General features: G+C 43.9%; 2 protein-coding genes across 4 annotated transcripts; both read left to right on the top strand.

The window, feature by feature from the left end:
* The first annotated feature begins 1,765 nt into the window (after nt 1-1,765).
* On the top strand, nt 1,766-17,414 carry LOC118427361. Of its 3 annotated transcripts, none has more exons than XM_035837112.1 (5): nt 1,766-1,911; nt 9,359-9,786; nt 10,291-14,675; nt 15,278-15,377; nt 15,987-17,414. In XM_035837112.1, the coding sequence occupies exons 2-5, from the start codon at nt 9,371-9,373 to the stop codon at nt 16,165-16,167; spliced, it is 5,082 nt and encodes a 1,693-aa protein (XP_035693005.1). In that variant the 5' UTR covers nt 1,766-1,911; nt 9,359-9,370; the 3' UTR covers nt 16,168-17,414. The 3 variants fall into 3 exon arrangements, with proteins under 3 accessions (XP_035693005.1, XP_035693007.1, XP_035693006.1); XM_035837114.1 differs by lacking the exon at nt 1,766-1,911 and adding an exon at nt 5,986-6,124; XM_035837113.1 differs by lacking the exon at nt 1,766-1,911 and adding an exon at nt 5,986-6,130.
* Nucleotides 17,415-18,687: 1,273 nt separating this feature from the next.
* On the top strand, nt 18,688-22,619 carry LOC118428312. The gene is made up of 4 exons (XM_035838342.1): nt 18,688-18,786; nt 19,162-21,030; nt 21,832-21,928; nt 22,388-22,619. Exons 2-4 carry the CDS (start codon nt 19,164-19,166, stop codon nt 22,488-22,490), a joined length of 2,067 nt encoding a protein of 688 aa, XP_035694235.1. The 5' UTR covers nt 18,688-18,786; nt 19,162-19,163; the 3' UTR covers nt 22,491-22,619.
* Nucleotides 22,620-24,100: the final 1,481 nt, after the last annotated feature.

Raw genomic sequence — 24,100 nt, 5'->3', positions numbered from 1 at the left:
GAGATGACATGAAGTAAACTCCAGACTTCACAAATTTACTTACAAGCCACAAATCATGGACATTTGGGTAATTTTTGACGTTTAAGATTTCGCAACACGCTCAGTGATTACTGGTACATTGAGAAAGTTGCAATTGCATGAAGCTACACTATTGCGCCAGAATAGTCCTCAACAACTCTTGACGAGGAACACCCAGGTTGCATACAGCGTACTACCAACAATAAAACCGATGACAATACAAGACATAGGACGAATTTGAACAAAAATATAAGGTACTCTACCTTTTTGCTTGATCAATTCTCTATCTTTTCCAAACGCGCCTTTAAGGGCTTTGGAGCCTCTTTAAGTAAGGCGACGTGGCTACTTGAACACGAACTGTCCTTCTTTGTACACCATATATCTACTTTAAGTAACTGAAGGTTTGCAAACCTATCGCATTTTTACAGTTATCTCTTAGATAGTAAATAAGAATAATATTAATATCTATTTACTAGCTTAACCATTATGTAAATGACAAGTGTCATATAGATGGCGACCTATCCTGAGACGTTCAGGTGCTTGCAAAAACAACGTTTATTGTATAACGTTAGATACGTCGTAACCGTTACGCCTTTTGTGACGCTGTCATAGAGTATTCTTTTATCTCCGTGAAGTATAGCCACCCCTATGTTGCCCCTTGCGGGGCTATTTGTGGGTGTTTAAGAAGAAGTTGTCATGGAGGTTATATTTTCAGCAACGTTTGTCTGTCTGTCTGTTGGTGAACAAGATAACCCAAGAACGGCTGGATGGATTGGTTTCATACTTGGTGTGTTGGTGGGCTATGACAAAAACTAAAAATGATTAGAATTTGGGCCCCCAGCGTCTTCTCTTGATACTGCAGTGGAACTTCCGGTTTTGATATCTCGTGTTCTGAACAAGCTATGTGGCCACGGTTTTAGTGTGTTAGATTAGATAGCTCTTGCACTCGGGAAGTTACATAAGATCGGGCCTCAAACGACTAGTTTTGGAATTGCATGACGCCAGTTCATCTTTGTAACGGTAATTAATCTCATGGGAAACATTGTGCGGAATGATATGAAGTCAGTTGCGACTTATTCTTCCGCACGCAAATCCAAGTTTCAGTTCCTTGAACTTGATCACAGGATATGTTTCCAGGCTTCCCAGTGTATAAGGCTTGCATGCACAGGATGGAAAAATGAATGAATTGCATATTTTTGCCACACCGGGCTAAGTACAGGTCACAACAACACATGTTGAAAAGATACAGTTCGCAGATATAATATGAGACTATTGCTAGATAAATTCAACTTCTTCTCGCTTTTCTGTTTTAGTAGAGATAAAAGAGCAGATATGTTTTATGATCGATGGTTTGTCTAGTTGCATTAGGAATATGAATTTTTCTACAGAACTTAGGCATATGAAATAAGGAAATTGGTTTTGTATAACCTTATACAGTTCATTTCTCTCTATTGTATACAATCTACACTCTAATACAAAATGGCGTTCGTCCTCTATTCTATCTAAATAATGTATGGCTAGAGGTCTTTTGCACTTTATTTCTCAGTATTGTCTTTCTAGTGGTGCGCATAAGCCAGTGGGCGATACGATTTGCCAAAGAGCTTTTATCTTCCGGGTTTCCCCTCCCAACGTCTACTTGGAGACTGCAAACAACTGGACAAGTCCCGGATGTTTGGCTGCAGGTACAGGAAAAGGAAGTCCAGGGTCAGCACAGAGACTAGTCAAGGCTGTACCAGCCGGTTCTGTTTAAACACTCAAACACGTCACAGGAAGTCGTATTCCCCGAAGATTTGCAAAAACCATAGTCCTTGTTTCTTGGTAGAGCACACTCACTTCTTACAAGACCTTAGTAATATAAGGGACAGACCGATTTCAAGTTGCTGCGATCTATTTGTGAGTTGAAGTTCTTTGTTACATTGTACCTCCACTAAGTTTGTGACTGTGTGTGTTTGTGTTACTGTGTGTATATGGGGGAGGTGTGTGTACTTTCCACGTGTTCGTATGTGTGCATCTGTGTCTAGAAACCCTCTAATGAATCGATTTGTACATGATTGGGCTTTTATGTATGTGCGTAGGCCATGGAACAATGAAGAAACGATTATATCCTAGGATCCTGGGCCCTACTTGTATAGTTCTGCATCCGTACTATGTACCCGGCATGGACTTTAATCAATAGTGTGTAAGTCTACTTTATGACCCTTTATAACACGACGTGGTGACGAGGTTGTTATCTACACTGGGGGCATGGTGAGGGCGTGTACAAGGCGTGGTCGTGACGTAATGTGGTTGGACGATGTATGGTAAAGGTGTGACTTTATACAGAGTATACACGTGGTTACCTCCATGAAATGTCATGGAATGGAGGTTATATTTTCTGTTAGGTGTCTCTGTCTGTGTAGATGTTTACTCAAGAACGGCTGGATGGATTGGTTTCATACTTGTTGTGTTGGTGCGGTGTGATAAAATCTTGAAACGATGAGATTTTGGAAGCCGTATCTGTCGTTATAATCGATGTAATAATGTCAGAAATCACCCCTATATTTGAGATATATTGGTACATGCATCGTGCTTTATGTGTTTGTTAATGGGCTTAGCTGCAAGCAGATGGTGAGGTGATTTCTATGACAGTTGTATGGGGAACCCCCATTAGTTTTATTTATGTCTGCTTAGGACCGTTTCAAATATTTGTAACATTAGTGCCCCTGTTTGCCCAGCCCAACATTCTAGAACATCTGTTTTGGGCTGCGTAACCCGGAAGTTTCGTTAGTATGCTGGGCAACTGTTTCCCGATGCTGGGCAACTGTTTCCCGATGCTGGACAATTTGAATATGATAAATAACTTTGTATTTAGCCACTTGTGCCTTTGGGGACCTGGTGTGTTATACTTTGTTTGCGCTGTTAGATTTTGTGGTCCGTGTGGCTTATGCTGATGTTGTGTTGGTAAGTACTTGCATTATTATATATCGGGCATCAACTTGTCCCCGTATCCTACATGTAGGTATTGGTTGTCGGATATTTCATGTCCTTTTGGTTGTGTTGATGATGTGTTTGTATCCTGTATTGTATTTCTTGTATTGCAGTAGTGTTTTTGTCATATGTCATATTATGACAAATCATACAGTTGCGATTTATCCCAGTATGTAGAACATAATGCCTGTCTTGGAAAATGAGTGGTTACTGTCTGTGGTTTTCGCACCTATATTTTGTTCCCGTTTGCGATATTGATATATGGTTTGGTGTGCCCGGTGTTCACAGTCGTCCTACGATGCACGTTGGTTCCTTGGTTTTCTCGTATGTGATATTATGACAAAGCATACAGTTGCGGTTTTACCTAATATGTATGACATATTGCTTGTCCTGGAAAATGAGTCGTTACTGTCTGTGATTATCGCAACTATAGTTGATGTCCCGTTTGCGATATTCGCATACGGTTTGGTGTGCCTGCACACAGTCGTGAAACGATGCACGTATCAGAAATCACCCCTATAATTGTAATATACTGGAACAGGCATCGTGCTTTAAGTGTTTGTTAATGGGCTTAGCTCCAAGCAGATAGTGAGGTCATTTCTATGACAGCTGTTTGGGGAATCCCGAGTTTTGGCTGTCTGTGTACAAGATTACTCAAAAACGGCTGGGTGGATTGGTTTCATACTTGTTGTGTTTGTGGGGTGTGTTATGTGTCTCTGTCTGTGTACAAGATTACTCAAGAACGGCTGGGTGGATTGGTTTCATACTTGTTGTGTTGGTGGGGTGTGTTATGTGTCTCTGTCTGTGTACAAGATTACTCAAGAACGGCTGGATGGATTGGTTTCATACTTGTTGTGTTGGTGGGGTGTGATAAAAGCTTGAAACGATGAGATTTTGGGAGCCGTATCCGTCGTTATAATTGATGTAATAATATCAGAAATCACCCCTATATTTGAGATATATTGGGAACCCCCAGTAGTTTTATTTATGTCTGCTTAGGACTGTTTGAAATATTTGTAACAGTTGGCACATTAGACCCGCTGTTTGCTCAGCTCAACATTTTAGAACATCTGTTTTGGGAGGCGGACAATTTGGATTGTGATAATAAATTGCATGTATGTACTTGTGCGTTTGGGGACACAGTATGTTATATTTCGTTTGTGTTGTTAGATGTTTTGTGGTGCGCCTTGCGTTACGCGGACGTTTCGTTAGTATGTAATTGGATGTATTACATATCTAATATGTGGATGTGTTAGGTAATCCCTTATCTGAAAAGTTGTTGCGTATAGCAACTGGTTAGGGTAATGTAACATTTAACCCCTTAAAGCAACTGTTTCCCGATGCTGGACAATTTGAATATGATAAATAACTTTGTATTTAGCCACTTGGGGGCCTGGTGTGTTATACTTCGTTTGCGCTGTTAGATTTTGTGCTCCGCGTGGCTTATGCTGATGTTGTGTTGGTAAGTACTTGCATTATTATATATCGGGCATCAACTTGTCCCCGTATCCTACATGTAGGTATTGGTTGACGGATATTTCATGTCCTTTTGGTTGTGTTGATGATGTGTTTGTATCCTGTATTGTATTTCATTATTGAATTTGTCATATGTCATATTATGACAAAGCATACAGTTGCGATTTTACCCAGTATGTAGAACATAATGCCTGTCTTGGATAATGAGTGGTTACTGTCTGTGGTATTCGCACCTATATTTTGTTCCCGTTTGCGATATTTGAATGATTACACCACTTCTTTCCCATAACATATATAACTTTTACTCTCAAATACAACCAACTATAAACATACATACCATCCACAAAAAAGCAATGAATATTTCATGGAGGTATGAGGTCCCCGAACTCTAGTTGAGTTATACTGTTATTAAATGGAGATGTTGTCAGGTTGCTGGACATGCTATCATGACTCATAAATGAAAAGGGCAATTCCTGTTGTCAGGTACAGTAAATGTATGTAAACTAGGATAAGTATATAGGTGATTAGAATATACTGCATGATACCCTTTGTATCATTTGTTGTGCATTTCTTCGTCGATGAAGGTTAGACATACAGGTAATAAGATACGCCCAAAGCAGTTGAAGCAACAAAATCATATCCAGTTGCTTGAGTAACTGCTTTTTTATGTGTATTCATTTTGTCTTCCTAGCTTAACTCCTAGCTCACTCTTTTGTACCTTTACACTGACTCTCAGTGGTGTACAATGTAGCACTACATGTACTACATGTGACTTTGACTGGACCTGCACATGGGGACATGTGGGGTAGAGGTGTGCCCCGTACGTGCTCTATTGTTCTGTTGAGTTAGGTGTACTTTGGTCGCGTGATAAACGAAGAAGTCGTGATTCGACGGTCGCACCATTGCATTTATAGCCCCCATAGCTGGCTTTGTGGACGACATTTTCCCATTTACCTCCCTGGCTGTACTACCGCCTTTATCTGCAGGGTAACCTATTTCCATTGTTTTTAGAAAGGGCACTTATATAGTCGACAGACGGTACAATGTTTTGAAAATAAGTTCAATATTTTTGAGACTGTTACAATTTGAAAACAATGTCCGTTGACTAGATTAACGGATATAACGTTAGGTTACTAGTACCTTGCGGACAAACGTTGACTATTGTTACTGTTTCGCGGGTCTTTGCTACCGTATCTTGATAACTCTCATTTACCACACGGTTGCGAATATAGGACATTATCAGTGATAAAAACAAACAAATAAACAATAAATAGCAAAGTCAAAACAGCCCGGCATGGAGGTTGCTATCCCGTCAGGCCCCGGTTAACCAATCATTCCGCTCCATGCCTGTGGCCTGAGCAGTCTAAATTTTTGGCGGGAAACACTACCCCACCTAGTTAACTTAAAGCAATTAGTAAACCATTGAGTGGCCACAATCAAACAACCATTCCTCGGTCGCCACGGGTTTTGAAAGCTTGGTCAATAAAACTGGTGCCTTATCTTCATATGACTCCTTGCCCCCATTCCCGCTCCCGCCTAGAACACACAAGAACTAGAGAACGTCGTCTTAGAGTGACGGTTCTTTCTAAGTGTCTATCTGACTGACACTTGGACTGCGTTAAGAAAGTACTGTTGAGGATTTTTGTCAGCGAGCGTTGAATTCGTGTAGGTGAGTGCAGTATATATTGTTTTTACATTGTTCTGTAGTTAAGGATTATGTGTTGTGTTTTATAAGGACACGGCCTATAGGAAATGTATGGTAAGTGGCAAACATGATTTACTTGACACGAGTTACGAATAGTCACGTACCAAGACGTGTTCCGATTTGAAGGTAATGGACCATGATTTGTACTCTTAACCCTTGGTAGGTGTGTACATGTGTATGTCGTGTTAGACTCTTTGTAGACTTGTCACACCTTGTGGAGAATTAGAAAGTGTTGCGAATGTTTTGCTGTGGGAAGGTTGGCGCCAAAATATCAAAATGGCGCGAAAGGACCGGACAACACACAACATAGAACATACGGTACTACTAATAACATTGTCTATGTTAGAAAATTGCGCGAAAAGGTGTAACCGATGCTACATAGACATTATAGTCTTTTGTACGTAGGCACAGACGTTAATGTTACGTTTATTTAAAGATTTCACTATATATTTTGTCGCTGCTTGTCTGCCTTTGTTTCTCTACAGACTCTAATACCTGTCAATATCACTTAATATCTGTAATATCATATTTGGCCATTCGGAAACGTTGGTCTCGTTATTCAAGCTAGTGCTCGAATAGTAAGGTTATATAATTAGTCAGGTTATACATTATGATACGTGCGCTTTGTTTCTTATTGACTATGTATGACCCTGTGATGTTTCTTAATGCATTGTTTGGGGTGTGTGTGTAATATGCGCCCTTCAGACCACATTTTTAGCCAGTGTATTAAATTCTCAGTTGTTTAACATGAGTAACGCCTCCAAGCTACGACTTCAATTTGAACGGTTCGCATGTTGTTTTACTTGAGTCAATTTACCTTTTGGTCTCTGAATCCTTTATATCAATATAAAACTGGCAGTCTTAAAGGGCATTGCACACATGCGACTTTAGCCTTTATACATGCTGTAATGTGACTGGTACTGAAGGACTAGTAAGACGAGCTTTATTAGTCTCCTTGGCGGTATACTGTTAACTTCTTTAATAGGCCCCTGTACACATACGTCATTATTGACCCCTTCACACGAGAATCGGGATGAGCCGGAATGTCGTCTGAATAGAATTCTTTATATATTTCTGGGAATTCGTAGTGTATTCTAGAAATTCTCACTGCATTTCCTATTCTTGTGGCTGTCCCGAAGGTTTTTGTCGTTTTCAAAACTTTCGAGGTGCATTTGTGGTGGAGAAATATATCGAACGGTATTCAAGATTTTGGACGAGTACGTACTCCTGGTCAAGCTTGTAAGATAGAAGATATTCAAATCGTTTTGTTTCTTTTATGAATGATTGTACATACTGTAACGTTAGAAGTTTGGCGTTAATTGACTCGGATAGGAATGCAGGCCCTCAAAGCATTAAGTGGACTAAGCCATTATCAGGGAGCCAGATCAGCCAGGTGTATGGCAAATCCAACCAGCTTGTGATAATGCTGCTTTGTTTGGTTTCCCCCCAGTCCCTGACTGGTACATGTGTAGCACGTGTTCATGTTCCAGACGTGTTTATGCTTCACGTGAACAGCACGCCCGCATTCCAGCTGAACTAATAAACTCACGAGTGATTGTCCAAGTGATGCAGGAACAAAGGGCCTACAGAGTCATAACTTGCTTTTGCCGCGCTTCGTGCCTTTGTCACCTTGTCGGGTATATAACGTATGGAAATGTTGTACGTGTGTGTGTGTGTGTCTGTGTGTGTGTGTGTGTACCCGTGTGACTGCATGTCTCTCTCTCTCTGACTCTCTGTGCTTGTGTTTTGTGCCTTTCTCTCTCTCTCTGTATACATCTCTCTCTCTCTCTCTCTCTGTATGTGTGTCTCCCCTCTCTCTCCCCTCTCTCTTTGTGATTGAGTATATGCCTGTGTCACACGGTATGTGCGTGTATGCATGTGTCTAACTCTCTTTTTGTGTTCTGCGTACATACGTTCTTCTGTCTCCAAGTAGACATTGGCAGAAAAGATTCTAGCATTTTCTGACCACCACGGTTTTTTCCGACACAGCCCTCCTTAGAGGATAGTAGAAAAATGTTTATCACCTCCCTTTCAACATCTGCTTGGAAAAGTGTGCACGTCACAAGACTAAAAGACATAATTGCTGTCTTTGCACATTTTTCTGTTACCATCTTGCGAACGTGCATGGAGAGTACTTCACACCAGACTTTGCTCTCCTATGCTTATGAAAAGTGGATAGCCAAAGTGAATAGCCAATACGTTATCAAGGACAAGGTAGAAAGTCCTTCAGTCTGGACCATTGGCTTCTAAATGACCCATGCGCACTGCGTTTTTAACGGGCTGCCCCACGTGTATATGAGAGTGGTCTTTGTATAAAATAGAAATGATACCTGTATGTATGTTTGAGCATGCGTACTGGTGTACATGTAGTTTCATACGCAAGCTTTAAAATGGTTGTTTAGGTCACGACGTGACAAGACTTTGGGTTACTCAACTATAGCACTAGTCGATATGGATGTAATTTAGTTTTAAGCTTTGGGGATGAATTATTATAACAAACGTGGGTTGATATCGCGTTTCAGTGACCAGGCTTTCAACTTTCAACCTTCTATTTCTGTGCTAACCTTTAAAATCAGGCTTATAAACACTACACTATCCTACATCAGACACTTTTAAGTGTTTTTCGCTGTTGTCATGTTCTGATTTATAGTTAGCCTTAATTACATGTATAACATTCAATGTTTGTTATATTTGCACAATCACTTAAATTACGGATTGGCTGTTGACATTTCTCAATTGTTACTATTCTTTAATATTTATGTATTTAGATTAGTATTAGTTCAGTTAAGTGGAGCAGGGCACTGTACAAGCCGTGCAGATTCTACCCTTCCTCCAGCACCTTTATTTATTTTTCTAAACTTTAAGGGTAAAATAAACAAACAAACAAACAAACTTTAAACCTTAATTTCCAGAAAGACACCGAGATGCTCCCCAGACTTCTGTCCCTGTTTGCCGTCCTCCACAGCGTGTCGTCTGGCGTCATTATTTATTGTTTTTGTTTTTTAATGTACGAAATAAACAAACAAAGTTTCAAAATTAATTTCCAGAAAGACACCAAGATGCTACCTACACTTCTGTCCCTGATTGCTGTCCTCCACAGCGTGACGTCTGGCGTCATCATTTATTGTTTTTGTTTTTATGTACGAAATAAACAAACAAACAAACAAACTAACTTTCTATCTTAATTTCCAGAGAGACACCAAGATGCTCCCCATACTTTTGTCCGTGCTTGCTGTTCTTCACAGCGTGTCGTCTGATGTCATCATTAACGAACTGAACGCCGACAACCCCCAATCAGACGACACGGAGTACATCGAACTTTACAACACCGACAACAGCGCCGTCGCCTTGGATACCTACGTCATCGTGTTGTACAACGGAGCCAACGATATTGCGTACGACGTGATATATCTGACGGGGAAGACCATCCCAGCAAGGGGGTACTTTGTTATAGGGTCCAGCAATGTTGTTCCGACACCGGACTTTGTTCTTCCTGCGGACTCGAACATCTTCCAGAACGGTCCGGACGGAGCAGCGCTGTACAACGGGGACCCTGGCAGCTTCTCTGTAGGGATGGCGGTGACGGGGGTGGGGCTTGTAGACGCCATCGTTTACTCAAGGTACAGTGAAGTGACATACAGATTTACCTGCCATTGAGGTGGCTGGAACTCTAATCGTGGCGTCGTGTGTGGCGTAGATGGTAGAGTTTTGGACTCGGGGCCTAGGGGTCCCGAGTTCGATACCCGCCGTGCTCCCGACGTTGTACCCTTGGGAAAGGCAATATACACTTCACCGAGGTGTAGTGGGTTCCTGACTTCGGTCAGGGAGGTAAAAGACTACCTTTACCCTCTGTCTGTATGGGTCACTGTTAATATAAGTTACTGACTTGAGTGAAGCACCACATTGTCCGCGTCTAACCCTATTACATTTAAAGAAAAGGCCGCGGCCGTAGCCTATGTAAGGATTTCTGAATTATGAAAGATGAAAAATGGCGACAGTAGAACACTTACTTATGGTTTGTAGGATAGGTATAGGGAAAGGAACTACTGTCTATATCGTTTTTGAAGCAGCCTTGAAATGTCCCTGTGGTCCTTGATGATATGTTTACGGTTTTGTGTCTTTAGATATGCCGGTAGACCAGCAGATGGTCTGATAGCTATCCTCACTCCTGGCCAGGACATCGTCCTCGAAGACGAGAACTTCGACGTTCTGGACGAGTCCCTCAGCAGATGTGGCGGCACAGACGCGCTCAACACGACCCAGTTCAACACAAGCTACCCCACCCCGGGCGCCGCAAACGACTGTAGCCTACCCCCGGCAGGGACAGTCACCCCTCCCGCTACCGTCTCTACCACCACCCCGGCGGGCGGAGCCGCCACTAACAGCCCGATCCCAGACATCATCATCAGCGAGCTGAACGCCGACAACCCTGGGTCCGATGATCAAGAATACCTCGAGCTGCGCAGCAAAGGTTCTGTCACGGTCTCCCTCAGAAACTTCGTGGTCGTCTTTTACAACGGCGCGAACAACCAGGCCTACTACGTCCTGGATTTATCCAGCTACTCTATCCCTGCACGTGGATTCTTTACCATCGGCTCAGCTAACGTCAGCCCCCGGCCAGACATTGTAACAACCGACCTGAGCATTCAGAACGGTCCAGACGCCGTGGCGCTTTACTACGGAGACCCCGGCAGCTTTAGTTCCGGCATGACCGTGACGAACACCAACCTTCGCGATGTTCTGATCTACTCCAAAAGATCGGGAGACACGGTGGCTGGTCTCTCGGACGTTCTGGCTCCCGGGCAGCAACTCGTGGTAGAGAACGAGCAGGCTGTTGCCGAGGACGAGTCTATTAGTCGGTGCGGGGGTGTGGACGCGAATACTTTGTCTCAATTCCGGGTAACGTTCGCCACAGCTGGTGGAGAAAACAACTGCGCTCCTCTACCAACTCGACCACCTGTCACGACTGTGACCATGCCGCCAACCACACCACTGCCTACATCTGCTCCTAACGTCGTCATAAACGAGGTAAACGCTGACAATCCGGGAGCAGATGACCAGGAATACGTCGAACTTTTAAACAAAGATTCCACCTCTGCCAGTCTCAACGGTTTGGTTCTCGTGTACTACAATGGCGCGAATGATGCGGCGTACGCGGTGATAGACCTATCGGGAGGAACTCTACCCGCTAACGGGTTCTTCACCGTGGGTTCCAGCAACGTCGTGCCTCGTCCTGACGTGGTGACCGACACTATGATCCAAAATGGCCCCGACGCTGTGGCCATGTATTACGGAAACGCCGCCGACTATTTCGTCGGCATGACGGCTTCGCGGGCGAACCTGGTTGATGTGTTGTTGTACTCTAGTAGAACGGGGTCAACCGCGGACTCCCTTTTGGCTACTTTAGCACCGGGGCAGCAACTGGTGTACGAAAACACAGATGGGACGGACATAGACGTCTCGGCAAGTAGATGCAGTGGTCTACAAGCTGTCATGTTGTCGCAGTTTCAAGTCACTCGCCCCACTCCGGGAGGAGACAACAACTGTGCCCCCCTCCCCACGGTGGCTCCCACAGTCCCCACCACAGTCCCAGCAATCGTTATCAACGAGTTAAACAGTGACACACCAGGCGTTGACACGCTGGAATTCATCGAACTTTACAACAAAGGCAGCTCCACTGTTGATATTAGCGATTTCCAACTTGTTCTCTACAACGGAGCCGACAACCTAGCTTACATGGTTATCCAGTTGACTGGATCCATTCCGGCGAACAGTTACTACACTGTTGGATCATCAACCGTCACACCTCGCCCTAACATGGTATTTGACGATACAGAGAACGTTATACACAACGGCATCGATGCTGTAGCGCTGCACTATCAGCGCAGTGACATTGCCGTAGGCGCAACGGTTAGCTCCGTCGGACTTGTAGATGCCCTGGTCCACACGAAATACACGCCTCCTACCGAGTCAGGCTTGATCGACACGCTGACTCCAGGGCAACAACCGGCCTTAGAACTCTCGTACATTACTTCAGGAGACACTTCTCTGGGAAGATGCTCCGGTAGCGATCCTCTAACCCTCGCACAGTTCCGTATGACCCTCCCCACCCCCGGAGCGCCCAACAACTGCAACCCCCTCGCGACGTTACCGCCCCGAACCACCACGCAAACGCCGCCGGTATCACAGATCATCATCAACGAAATGAACGCAGACAGCCCTTCTGTAGACGATTACGAGTACATCGAACTGTACAACAAAGAAAACCGTGACGTGCCTCTGGACTACTTTGTCTTGGTGCTTTACAACGGTAACACCAACACTGCGTACCGGGTTCTGTCCTTCAACGGCAGAGGTCTCACGATTCCTCGCCAGGGCTACTTCACCATAGGGACCAGGAACACGAACCCAGGGTTTGAAGTTTCAGATAGTTTCCTTCAAAATGGTCCCGACGCCATAGCGCTGTACTACGGAGACGCGTCTCGGTACTCCCCCGGTATGGACGTCACCAGTGACGGGCTTGTAGACGTGGTTGTGTACGTGAACAGCGGCGGAGACAGCGGTGCTGGTCTGACGGTAGCACTGACTCCCGGACAGCCGCCGCTTCACGAGGACAGTCGGGTACTCGAGCTGGACGAGTCCATCGGTCGCTGTGCTGGTAACTCTCCCATCACGCTATCTCAATTTAGAGTGATGTTACCGACTCCGGGCCGACCTAACGACTGTTCCCCGCTACCCACGTCGGCACCAAACCCTGCCCCGGCGGTCGTGCTGAACGAACTCAACGCGGACAATCCCGGTACCGACGACCGGGAGTACATAGAGCTGTTCAACACGGACAGCGTGACTGTTCGCCTGGACAACATGGTGCTCGTGTTGTTCAACGGCCATGACAACGCCGCCTACGCCGTCATAGACTTGTCACGTAACTCCATCCCCGCGCGAGGATACTTTGTCATTGGGTCACCCAACCTGACGCCCTCCCCTGACATAGTTCTCATGCAGTCTCAGAACATTCTTCAAAACGGCGTGGACGCTGTCGGGCTGTACTTCGGCAGGCCTAGCCAGTTCGTGGTCGGTATGCCGGCCACGGGTGTCGATCTAGTCGACGCCATTGTATACTCCAGACAGTACAACGATTCCAATCCCCAGCTCATAAGCGCCCTCACTCCAGGCGAGTCGGTACTGCACGAAGATGACCGCGAATTCCAGATGGACGAAACACTGAGCCGATGCGGCGGCACTACGCCGTTCCAACTTTCTCTGTGGCAAGTAACGCCTCCGAGTCCAGGACAGGAGAACCGTTGTGCGCCCCCTATAGTGATAAACGAAGTTAACGCAGACAACCCGAGTGTCGATGACCAAGAATTTATCGAACTTTACAACACTGAGCCCGTCATGGGATTCCGACTGGACAAAATGGTGATCGTCCTCTACGACGGGAGCTCCAACCTTCGAGCTTACAAAGTCATCAAGTTGAACGGAACCATCGAGCCAGACGGTTACTTTGTCATCGGGTCAGGGAACGTGTCTCCACGGCCAGACATGGTCCTACCCACCGACCAGAACATCTTGCAGAACGGTCCGGACGCCGTCGCGCTGTACCATCACACTGAGGACCGCGACATGTACACCGTCGGCATGGAACCTACAGACGCCTTCTTAGTGGACGTGTTGGTCTACTCCAGGAATAGGCGTCCTACCGAACTCATCAGCCGTCTGGCTCCCGGACAGGAGATAGTGCTGGAAAGCTCTACTGTCTCGGAGGTGTCTGTGAGCAGGTGCGGCGGCAACGATCGCATCACGCTCTCACAGTTTCGGTCGACGTACCACACACCTGGAAGACCCAACAACTGCGCCCCCCTCCCCACCTTCCCTCCTCCAACCGGCTCCGTCACCACCGCCGCAAACGTTAGCCCTACCGGGCTCGTCATCAACGAAGTCAACGCCGACAACCCGTCCTACGACACGGCAGAGTTCATCGAACTCTACAACCCTGGAAAACTCAGGATGTCGCTAGATGGCGTTTTTCTCGTCCTGTACAACGGCGCCACCGACCTCGCTTACAACGTGGTAGAGTTGTCAGGGAACGAGGTCTCACCGGAGAGTTTCTTCGTCATCGGAAGTGCAAAGGTCGACCCTCAGCCCGATCTAGTTCTGGAGAGAAACGAGAACATTCTTCAAAACGGCGAGGATGGGATAGCGCTGTACTACAACCCTGGAGGCAGGTACTACGGCGGCATGACTGTCACGGCTGAGAACTTACTAGACGCGGTGGTGTACTCAACAAATTATTGGAATGGTAGTAATCTCATCTTAAACACCCTGACTCCGGGACAACAAGCGCTACACGAGTACAGCAGGCACAACCCTGATGACATGGACGAATCTCTAAGCAGATGTAAGGGTGTGGACCCCATCACATTGTCACAATTTGTCCTGGCCTATCCTACACCTGGCGACAAGAACAACTGTGAGGGTCTACCGAACACTGGTAAATACTCGTCAGGTAAGAGATTTTATGTCATCTATGTTTCATCTTTCCATGCCCATAGATTAATCTTGTTAAATATGTATCTGGGTAAATATGTATGTATGAGTGAGGCATGTTTTGTACCAACTAGATGACTTGCTTTAATATATCTTTGAGGTTGATTTGATATATATGGATGACATCCGCGCGTCAACGTTTGACTGTTACCCAAAAAGGTTTCGACCATCCTGTAAAACCTTCTTATCAACTGTAAATGAGCAAATGCGTGCCTCAAGTTGCAAAAAAATATCGAAAAATGGGTACTTAAGTCAGTCCCGAAATGAAAGAAGAAGATGGGAAAGAACAAATAATGACCAATTGTTCAACCTTCCTGACCACTTAAATTTCATAATGAAGTCAACTTTTTTTACCAAACATTTTATTTTGTTCGCTCTCTCACACCAATTTAGGATATAATCATCCACATAAACAAATCAACATGACCTAGTTTAAAATCTTTCAAAGTTTGGAATCAAGTTAAAAAAGAAAGTAATATACTTTCCTTCATCTTTAATATGTCTTGTTTGTATTAGCAGAATAACGTTATATCCTAATTCAAGATTTTTTCCTGTGTCCAGGATTGTCCCCAGGCGGAGTAGCCGGAGTGGTGATAGCTGTACTGATCGTACTGGGAGTAGCAGCGGTGGCAGGCTTCGTACTCTTCAGGAGAAAAACATCGTGAGTTATTCTCCTATTCAAAAAGATCTGTGTATATAGTTGCAGTAAACCGTGTTTTCTATATCTACTAGCAAACAGTATATACGTACATATATATATATATATATAATTATATAAATATTTAATCCAAGCATAATTATATCAATAATCTGAGCAAAGAAGTACTTTGCATTCTTCGCATTCGACTTTTATATGTTAACAGTGCGTTAAGTGAAGGAAGAATGTAAGAAAATTTGGAAGTCTACTTGGAATTTTGTTGTGAATTTTTCATCATTCAGATAAAAGATTTTATGTCCCTTGCCGGCAGTCGCCAAGGGCTCGGGAGGATTTTGTTTGTTTGTTTGGACCTTTGTTTGTTCATGAAATCTCAAATCTGGCCATGGCTGTTAGCCGCTTTTCATTGAGGTCATGAGGGAAGAGGTCACGCAAATTGTATAACAGAGGTACAGTTTAAACCTGATTCATTTAAAGTCCTGATAAGTCTATACAGATATTTTACACATACATAGTTTTTTTGCTAGGCTGGTCGAAGAACCAGAACACCATTTTTCCTATACCTTATCTTTTCTACACCCATGTCAATATTTTCCTTCATTAATTTTCTGACAGATTGACCTCGGAGTTCGGAGCGAAGGCAGAGTCGGGGATAGGGTACAACAACATGGGACCGGACAGTGCAGTCAAGGTGACCGGGCTGCCTGTAGCGTACGACGGCTTCGATAACGTTCTCTACAACTTCGAGCACGGAGACAACCTCAACAAAGTCAACAACGTCGAGTCAGATACGTAGAGGGCAGGGTCATGGTTGATAAATACAAGTAGCTAGCTATGGGGTGTGTTGTTTTCTTATCGTCAAGCATTATGAGATATAGCTACGGCCTTTTTATTAGTCACTTTAGAAGAGTTAACTTCATTCACCCGATGGACTTTAGTACTGTTTTGTATTGCTTCTAATGTATGTAAGTTTGTATGTGTGTATGTATGTATGTATGTATGTATGTATGTATGTATGTATGTGTGTGTGTGTGTGTGTGTATGTATGTATGTGTGTATGTATGTATGTATGTATGTGTGTGTGTGTGAGTGAAAGTGTGAGTGTGTGCGTGTTTCTGAGCTTCTGAGATTTCCAATAAAATGTTAGACAATGCAGATTTCCACCATATACAATTACAGAACATTGTCAGTGCTACTAACTTTTGCCTGTAAGATTTGAAGGTCTGAGTAGTATGAGCCATACACTGTGCAACATTGCGCTTTACACTGCCTAGTATACACGCTTTTAAGTCATTATGTTTAAACAAGTCACAGAGAAGATAATGATTCAATGTGTCTACAGACTCAATAAACGAGTATCTATGTACTGTTACCACAAGAGTATGACTTTAGGTCGTTACGTCAAAGTGAAATTCATTTACTTTTTAAGGTTGTATATTTCTGGTGGAATTGAGTATCACTGTGAGTATCATGCGCTCAAACAAAAGAAAATTTCATCAAACAAAATAATAGACATTCTGACAACATTTGCAGCTATAATCTGATAAGTATGTGTATTTTGCTCGATGTTTCTGTCTTCGCACATACTGTAATCCTTGTATCACTGTTGTATTGTATCGTATGAGTACTTCTAGATTACATAAAACATGGCGCCATTTTTTGTGGAAATAGAGCTATATATAGAAACTCAGTACGGTAACAGATCATATAGTACACGTTAACTGGACTCAACTATTTTGAAGATATTTTTTGTAATAGTCAAACGACAATGATGAATAAATGATGTATCGAGAAAGACATTCGTACTGCCATTGTTGTCGAAAGAGGGTTGTTGAGATTTCGTGACACCTTTTCAACGCGCCCTTCCGTAAAGAAGGTTTGTCATACCTATCTGCTAACGTGACAATAACAACAATTAAATGTATATCCGGCAAGTTCTATTCGTACGAACGCATAGTCAACATATTATTTTCATATTGTCGATTTGTGAAATATTCTTGTTTGTTAAGGATTCTTACTCCTATTTTCGACTGGTTGTATCTTCGAAGTCAAAGTCAAACAAGTGTACAAACGGCAAACCCCTTTGCGAGTCTTTCTCAATTTCCTCATTCTCGAAAAGACTGAAATTTGTAAGATTTGACGCTTGTTTTTGCTGATTGTCTCAAGGCGGCCGGGAGCGGTACTGCAGATTAGGCTGTGGTAGGCTTTTGTCGTTCAGGCAGGTAAAAATTTCAACAAATATACTACTATAAGAGATTAGAATCTACGCCTGTGATGATTTCCTTCCCAAGCAAGATCTGGTGTATTCATGTACATTGTATTGGCATAAACGCTTTTTTTTAAAACACGAGTTAACATAAGGATCGTTCTTAGGCTCGGGCGAGGCGTCCCTGTAACCTGTCGTAACAGCGCCACCTATTTTCATGTAATAATCACTGCAGGTACGTTATAAGGAGGTAAAGGATATATGTTGACATCACTCACTTTCCACCGGCAACTTCGGTCTTTACTCAACTATTCATTTACTTGAATTTCATACATACGAAACAGCAGCACGAAATGATAACCCGACGTATAGATATTATAGAATTATGATGCAAGCAATTATGATTCGCTGAAAATATGATACCGGTGCCAGGTGTATGTGTCCGTGTTCTCCTTCAGAGATAAACGCCGTGGGAAGTTTGGATAAAACAGCTTGCAAAAGTCCGTACTTGTTACGCCCTCCTCCCATACTGTTTGTATATTGAATGGTGGTGTTTTTGTACACATGGAAAATCACTTGAAATCAACATAAAGTTCTTTTCAGAAAAAAAGGTGGAAATTTCCATTTAGGGATCCTGAGGTTTTTGCGTCCAGTGGATAGCCGGCGCGCTGTTTTAATAGTGGGGACGACACGGGGTCATTTAGTGCTTGTAGTCTGTATTAGATTTGACACACCTTTTTTTCTGAACCTTACCCTGCAATGAACTAACGGAAAAGTCCTTCAGTAAGGCCTAAGATACATTTTTTTTAACCGGGGCCCGGTCGGGTAGATTTCTGGAACGAAATGTATGATACAAAATGCACCGAACTACACAAAACGTAAAGAGAATAGTCATTGGCATTATTTGTCTACATTTTTACGTATATATTTCTATTATTCTTTTCCCAAAACAGCTGCAGCCCGATCGGGCACCGGTTTAGAAATGTGCCGTTATCCTAACATGTAAGCCGAAACCATAACCAGAACGTACTGGAAAAACGGCGCATGTTTTCCCAAGGGATTACACTTATAACATCAATTGGTGCGCGGTGGACAGGTCGCCCACGCCGGGTTCGTTCTCACAGTGTCCGGTACAAACGGTTCTTCTACACACTCCCTGTCTTACAAAACTAGGCCATTTCGGATCTAGGAGTCTATCTGTTCTATAAGGTAGGTGTCTTCCGGCTCTTGCCTTCTGTACTATTCCGTTTCTCTGTAAATTTTAGGCATTTAAAGCACTGTCAGAATGTTTGGGTAGTAAAGCTAGGCAGTCCTTGTAATCTACTACCTGAAGTTCGTTTCGTAAAATGTTGTTCATGTAATGATTACCTCCCTAACCTCCTCTTTTCTTCTGTGTTGAGCCATAGACACTTGTCTGCCCTCTGTTCGTTTATTTTCTGTCTTTCGCCTTACAGTTACATGCGTGTATTGGATGAAAGTAGAATCAGAACGTTCTTTACTAAAAGACTTGTCGTAGCTTGTTGCTTGTTTGTTACTGCATAAATCACAAACTCAAGGTGTTCTTTATGTTTTTGTATTCTACAGAAATGGGGCGAATTTTGTTTCTCGTCTTGCTGTGTCTGAGCTCCACCCACTGTGGTCAATCTAACGACCCACATGCGGAAGACGGCCGTGACGTAAAGAACCATGACGTACACGTTCGTGACGTTGACCCGCCACTCATCATCATCAGCGAAGTCAATGCCGCCAACCCCTCATCTGACAACGACCAAGAGTTCATCGAGCTCTACAACACCGAGAATCGCGCCATCTTGTTGGAGGGTTACGTCATCGTCCTGTACGACGGCAGTGTCCTCCAGCGGGCATATGACGTCATAGACCTGAGCCAGCACGCCATCCAGCCGCACGGGTACTTCGTCATCGGCTCGTCCAACGTTACGCCACGACCGAACCTTGTTCTGGAGAAGGGGCGGGACATCTTGCAGAACGGCCCGGACGCCGTAGCCCTGTACTATGGTACACCCTCCGCGTACACGAAGCGAATGCCGCCAACAAGAGAGAGTCTCATGGACGTGGTCGTGTACACCAAGCACGCCAACATAAACAACGGCCCGCTGATCACCGCGCTGGTACCCGGTCAGTTAGAGGTCCTGGAGAGCGGTATCGTGGACGTATCCGTCAGCAGATGTGGCGGGATGACCCCCCTCACCCTGTCCCTGTTCAGGGCCACCTATCCTTCTCCTGGTACTGCCAACGATTGCCGCGCACCACCCAAACCAAACGTCGTCATTAACGAAGTTAATGCCGATAATCCTTCATATGATACGAAAGAATTTATTGAACTGTATAACCCTGGTGATGAAGACATCCCCCTAGACGCCGTTTATCTGATCTTTTACGATGGGGATAAAAACTGGGCCTCGCAAGTCGTGGACTTGACCGGTAGACAGATCACAGCTAAAGGTTATTTTGTCGTAGGCTCCGGTGACCTCGTCCCTCGTCCTGACTACGTCTTCCCGAGACAGAACATCGTGGGCAACCGTGAGGACGGCATCGCGCTGTACTACAGCCCGGACTCACGGCTGTACGAACTGATGGAGGTCACAGCTGACAACCTGCTGGACGCGGTGGTGTACTCCACAGGCTCGTGGGACGGCACCAACACCGTCCTGCAGACCCTGACTCCGGGGCAGCAAGCTTTACACGAGGACGCTAACGCAAACCCAGGCGACGTAGACGAGTCTCTGAGCCGATGTAAGGGTCTTGGAACCCGCAGCTCGTCACAGTTCGTCGTCTCCTACCCCACACCTGGCAGTAGGAACAACTGCTCAGTCAACGCGCCTAAGGTCGTCATCAACGAATTCGGCGCCAACAACCCTTCTTCTGCCAAGGAGTTTGTCGAGTTGTACAACCCAGAAGAAAAGGTGGTTACTCTAGACTCCGTCTTCATAGTCTTCTACAACGGTGAAAACAACATGGCGCACATCGCAGTTGATCTAAGCGGGTACACCATCCGTGCTAACGGTTACTTCATCATTGCACCTGACAACCCAACCGTTATCCCAGACCACAAACTTGACAAGTATGAAGACGTTATCTTGAGTGGGGAGGGGGGCATTGGCCTTTACTACGATCCAGGCGGCTCGTACTTTGTCGGAATGCCTCTAACGTTTAACTACCTGATAGACGGAATAGTGTATTCCCCGAAAAATTGGAAAGGCAGCGACGAGGTGTTGAAAACGCTGATGCCGGGTACTGACCCCCTGTATGACGACACTACCGCAGCTCAACGGGACATTGTCCTGTCTCTGGGCCGGTGTGGCGGGAACGGGCCGATAGAGTTTGACCAATGGAACAGTAAACTGGTAAAATCCAGCCCAGGCGAACCAAACATGTGCGACAACTACACGCCAAATAAGCCAAACGTGCCGGGCCCACAGATGAGCACTCAAGGTGGGAAATTTAATGTTTATCTTACAAAATCATATGCATGTATAGTTCTAAAATAAGAGTAACAGAAAAGTGTATACGGTAAATATTACTAATGTCTAATCAACTAGAAGGTACTATGTTGACCATCGTAGAGTCTAACTCCTTCTTATCTTGCAAAATCATTTCCAAAGGCCGGTTTCATGCACAGTCTTTAAGTAAGGGTAAGAGTAAAGTAGATATAGTACATAATGTCTTGTCAACTTTGTTGACTATTGTAGAGTTTAGCTTCTTCTTTGAAGGCGATGACATTGTCCCACGTTCTGCACAATAAGTGTTTTCTTTGCAATAACAATTTTCGATCTACGTTTATAAACACATCAAGTTCTTGAAGATGCATTCCTTCTATCATTTCACTAAGACATGTTTTGTTTACACGACGATGATGAAACAAACTCTTTAACCTTTGAACCCGCTATTGTTTGCACATAACGCCGGAACCCTAGATGTGTTGTTTTGCCATGCAAAGAAAATACCCATGCTTGGTTGTTACAGCGCAGTTACTCTACATTGTGTACTCTACATTGCGTACTACAAGCTTGGTTCCGCCATGCATTTTTTCTCACATAACAAAAGCATTAGTGATATCATTAGCCATTATTAGCCATTGTCAACCGTCTAAGGCATACTATGAAGACCTTCAACTGTCGTAAGACACCCACACATTCCAACATGGCATCAACATTGTACATAAAGTGATGGATGTTCTAAATGATGTTGGTTCTAACGAAGTCTGTTTGTATAAATTTGCACTCCTACATACAGGTAAATCGAATGGCGGTACTGTGGCGGCCATCGTGATCGTAGTGGGGGTTGTCCTGGCTGTTGGGGCTATTGGTGGCTTCTTCCTATACCGTCGGTGGTAAGAACACCTTCATCTTCCCAGGATCTAGGAATACGCTATATTGGCCCCCTTCTGTCAATATTTACCATGATGGTAAAATCCTAATTGAAATCAGCCATACAGTGTCGGCTTTGGCTAAACAGTCCTATAGATACGAGAATGACAGTCTCTGCCACATACTTGTGTAAGCTGACTCAGGTCTGTTGTAAAGTTCTTTTAGCAGGATCTGCCTTTTTTTATGCCATGCGCATCAGTCTGGTTTCTCCTGATTTTAGCTGTCTGAACAGTGTGAATCTCCAGCTGGATCTGTCATTTGCAAGGTCCTCCCAGTGCTCTGCTGTGTCAATATTAAGAGCTACAATACTATTGGAATACACTAATACAGCGATTATATAAGAATCAAGATGGCACCTCTTGCAGTTTATTTAAAAAAATCTCATTAAAACTGTACTGAACTTAACTATTCACCCCTATCAGGAGGATGGGCTCGTCCAGAGGTGATGACGTCTTCTCCCTGGCCTACAGCGCCGTGACGAACAAAAACACCAAACCTCAGGAACAGGAGGGCCTGGAGTTATAGGGAAACGATTATCCTCATCTATCATTTTACAAACTGCTAAGAAATGTTAGTGATAGGTAACGATAGTTCACCTTTATCCGCAGGGTAACCTATATCCGTTGTGTTGCTAAACAGGGATATCCAGTCGATGGGCGATAGTTTCAAATTGTACTATTTTCAAAATATTGCAATTTGAAACCACCATCCGTCGACTTGATATCCCATTGTTCTGTAAGAACGGATATAGGTTACCCTATGGATAAAGGTGACCTAGCGTTAGTTCTTAAATCGACCTATTTAGCGTTAGCCTGTTCTGACTTAAGTCGATATCATATTTTATCTATTTGTCATGTTTTCAGTGTCATCAATATGGTGAATGGTTTAGAATAGTCTTTTCTTGACACAAACCTCCTCACATAGACTGATGGTGACAAACGTTATGTTAGATACCCTCTCTCTATATATAAAAGTTAGTTCTAGTTATTAAGAAAATATCGTATTAGGTCCCTTTTTCTTGTATATTCGACTTTTTCCATAAATCCTTTTTAAGTTTCATTTTATCAATTGCCCATTATCCGAGCAGATATAAAAAAACACCGACTATAGATATTGTCATTTGTTTTAAGAATATTTTGATCTTTGATTGTATTTCGACATGCTTGTGAATTACGACGAATGATTTCTGGCCTGAGCGTTTTCCCAAGGCGCTCAGTAGAAACAACAATTTGTTTTGTGATCTAATCAAGTATGGATAGAATAGAAATATAGCCGGTAGGTACAAGTAAATACTACATACATGTATGATGTCTCATGTACCTACCATAGTAAATTATTACATACTTGTAAGTAGACTGGAAACTAAATTTGCTACAATGAGAAAACATAACATACATCAACAAACGTTGAACGTTACAAAGTATCTATTTCTTGTGTATTGTCTTTCCTTTGATGTTTCATTTCGCATGGATGTAGTCTCATGACGATGTGTGCAAGGATGAATGAAAATTCATGACATATATATATATATATATATATATATATAGAGAGAGAGAGAGAGAGAGAGAGAGATAGAGAGAGATAAAGATATATAGATATATACAGACAGACAGACATACAGAAAGATATATATATACAGACATACATACATACAGACAGACAGACTGACATGCACACACACAGACATGCACACATACAGACAGACATACAGACAGACAGGAATACAGACAGACCGAAAGACATTCATGCAGACAGATAAACAGGCAGGCAGTCGGAAAGACAGATAGACAGGCAGACAGACGGACAGACAGACAGACAGACAGGCATACAGATAGACAGACAGGCAGACAGACAGACAGACACTATACATACAGACAGTCAGACAGACAGACAGATAGACAGATAGACAGACAGGCAGACAGACAGACAGACACTATACATACAGACAGTCAGACAGACAGACAGACAGATAGACAGACAGGCAGACAGGCAGACAGGCAGACAGACACTATACATACAGACAGTCAGACAGACAGACAGACAGACAGACAGACAGGCAGACAGACAGGCAGGCAGGCAGACAGACAGACAGACAGATAGTTGCAAGTATAGATGGGTTTTGGGTTTATACATAC

Source organism: Branchiostoma floridae, chromosome 12, assembly GCF_000003815.2.
Source record: "Branchiostoma floridae strain S238N-H82 chromosome 12, Bfl_VNyyK, whole genome shotgun sequence".
NCBI classification, from domain to species: Eukaryota; Metazoa; Chordata; class Leptocardii; order Amphioxiformes; family Branchiostomatidae; genus Branchiostoma; species Branchiostoma floridae.
This window is presented reverse-complemented; position numbering and strand designations above follow the sequence as displayed.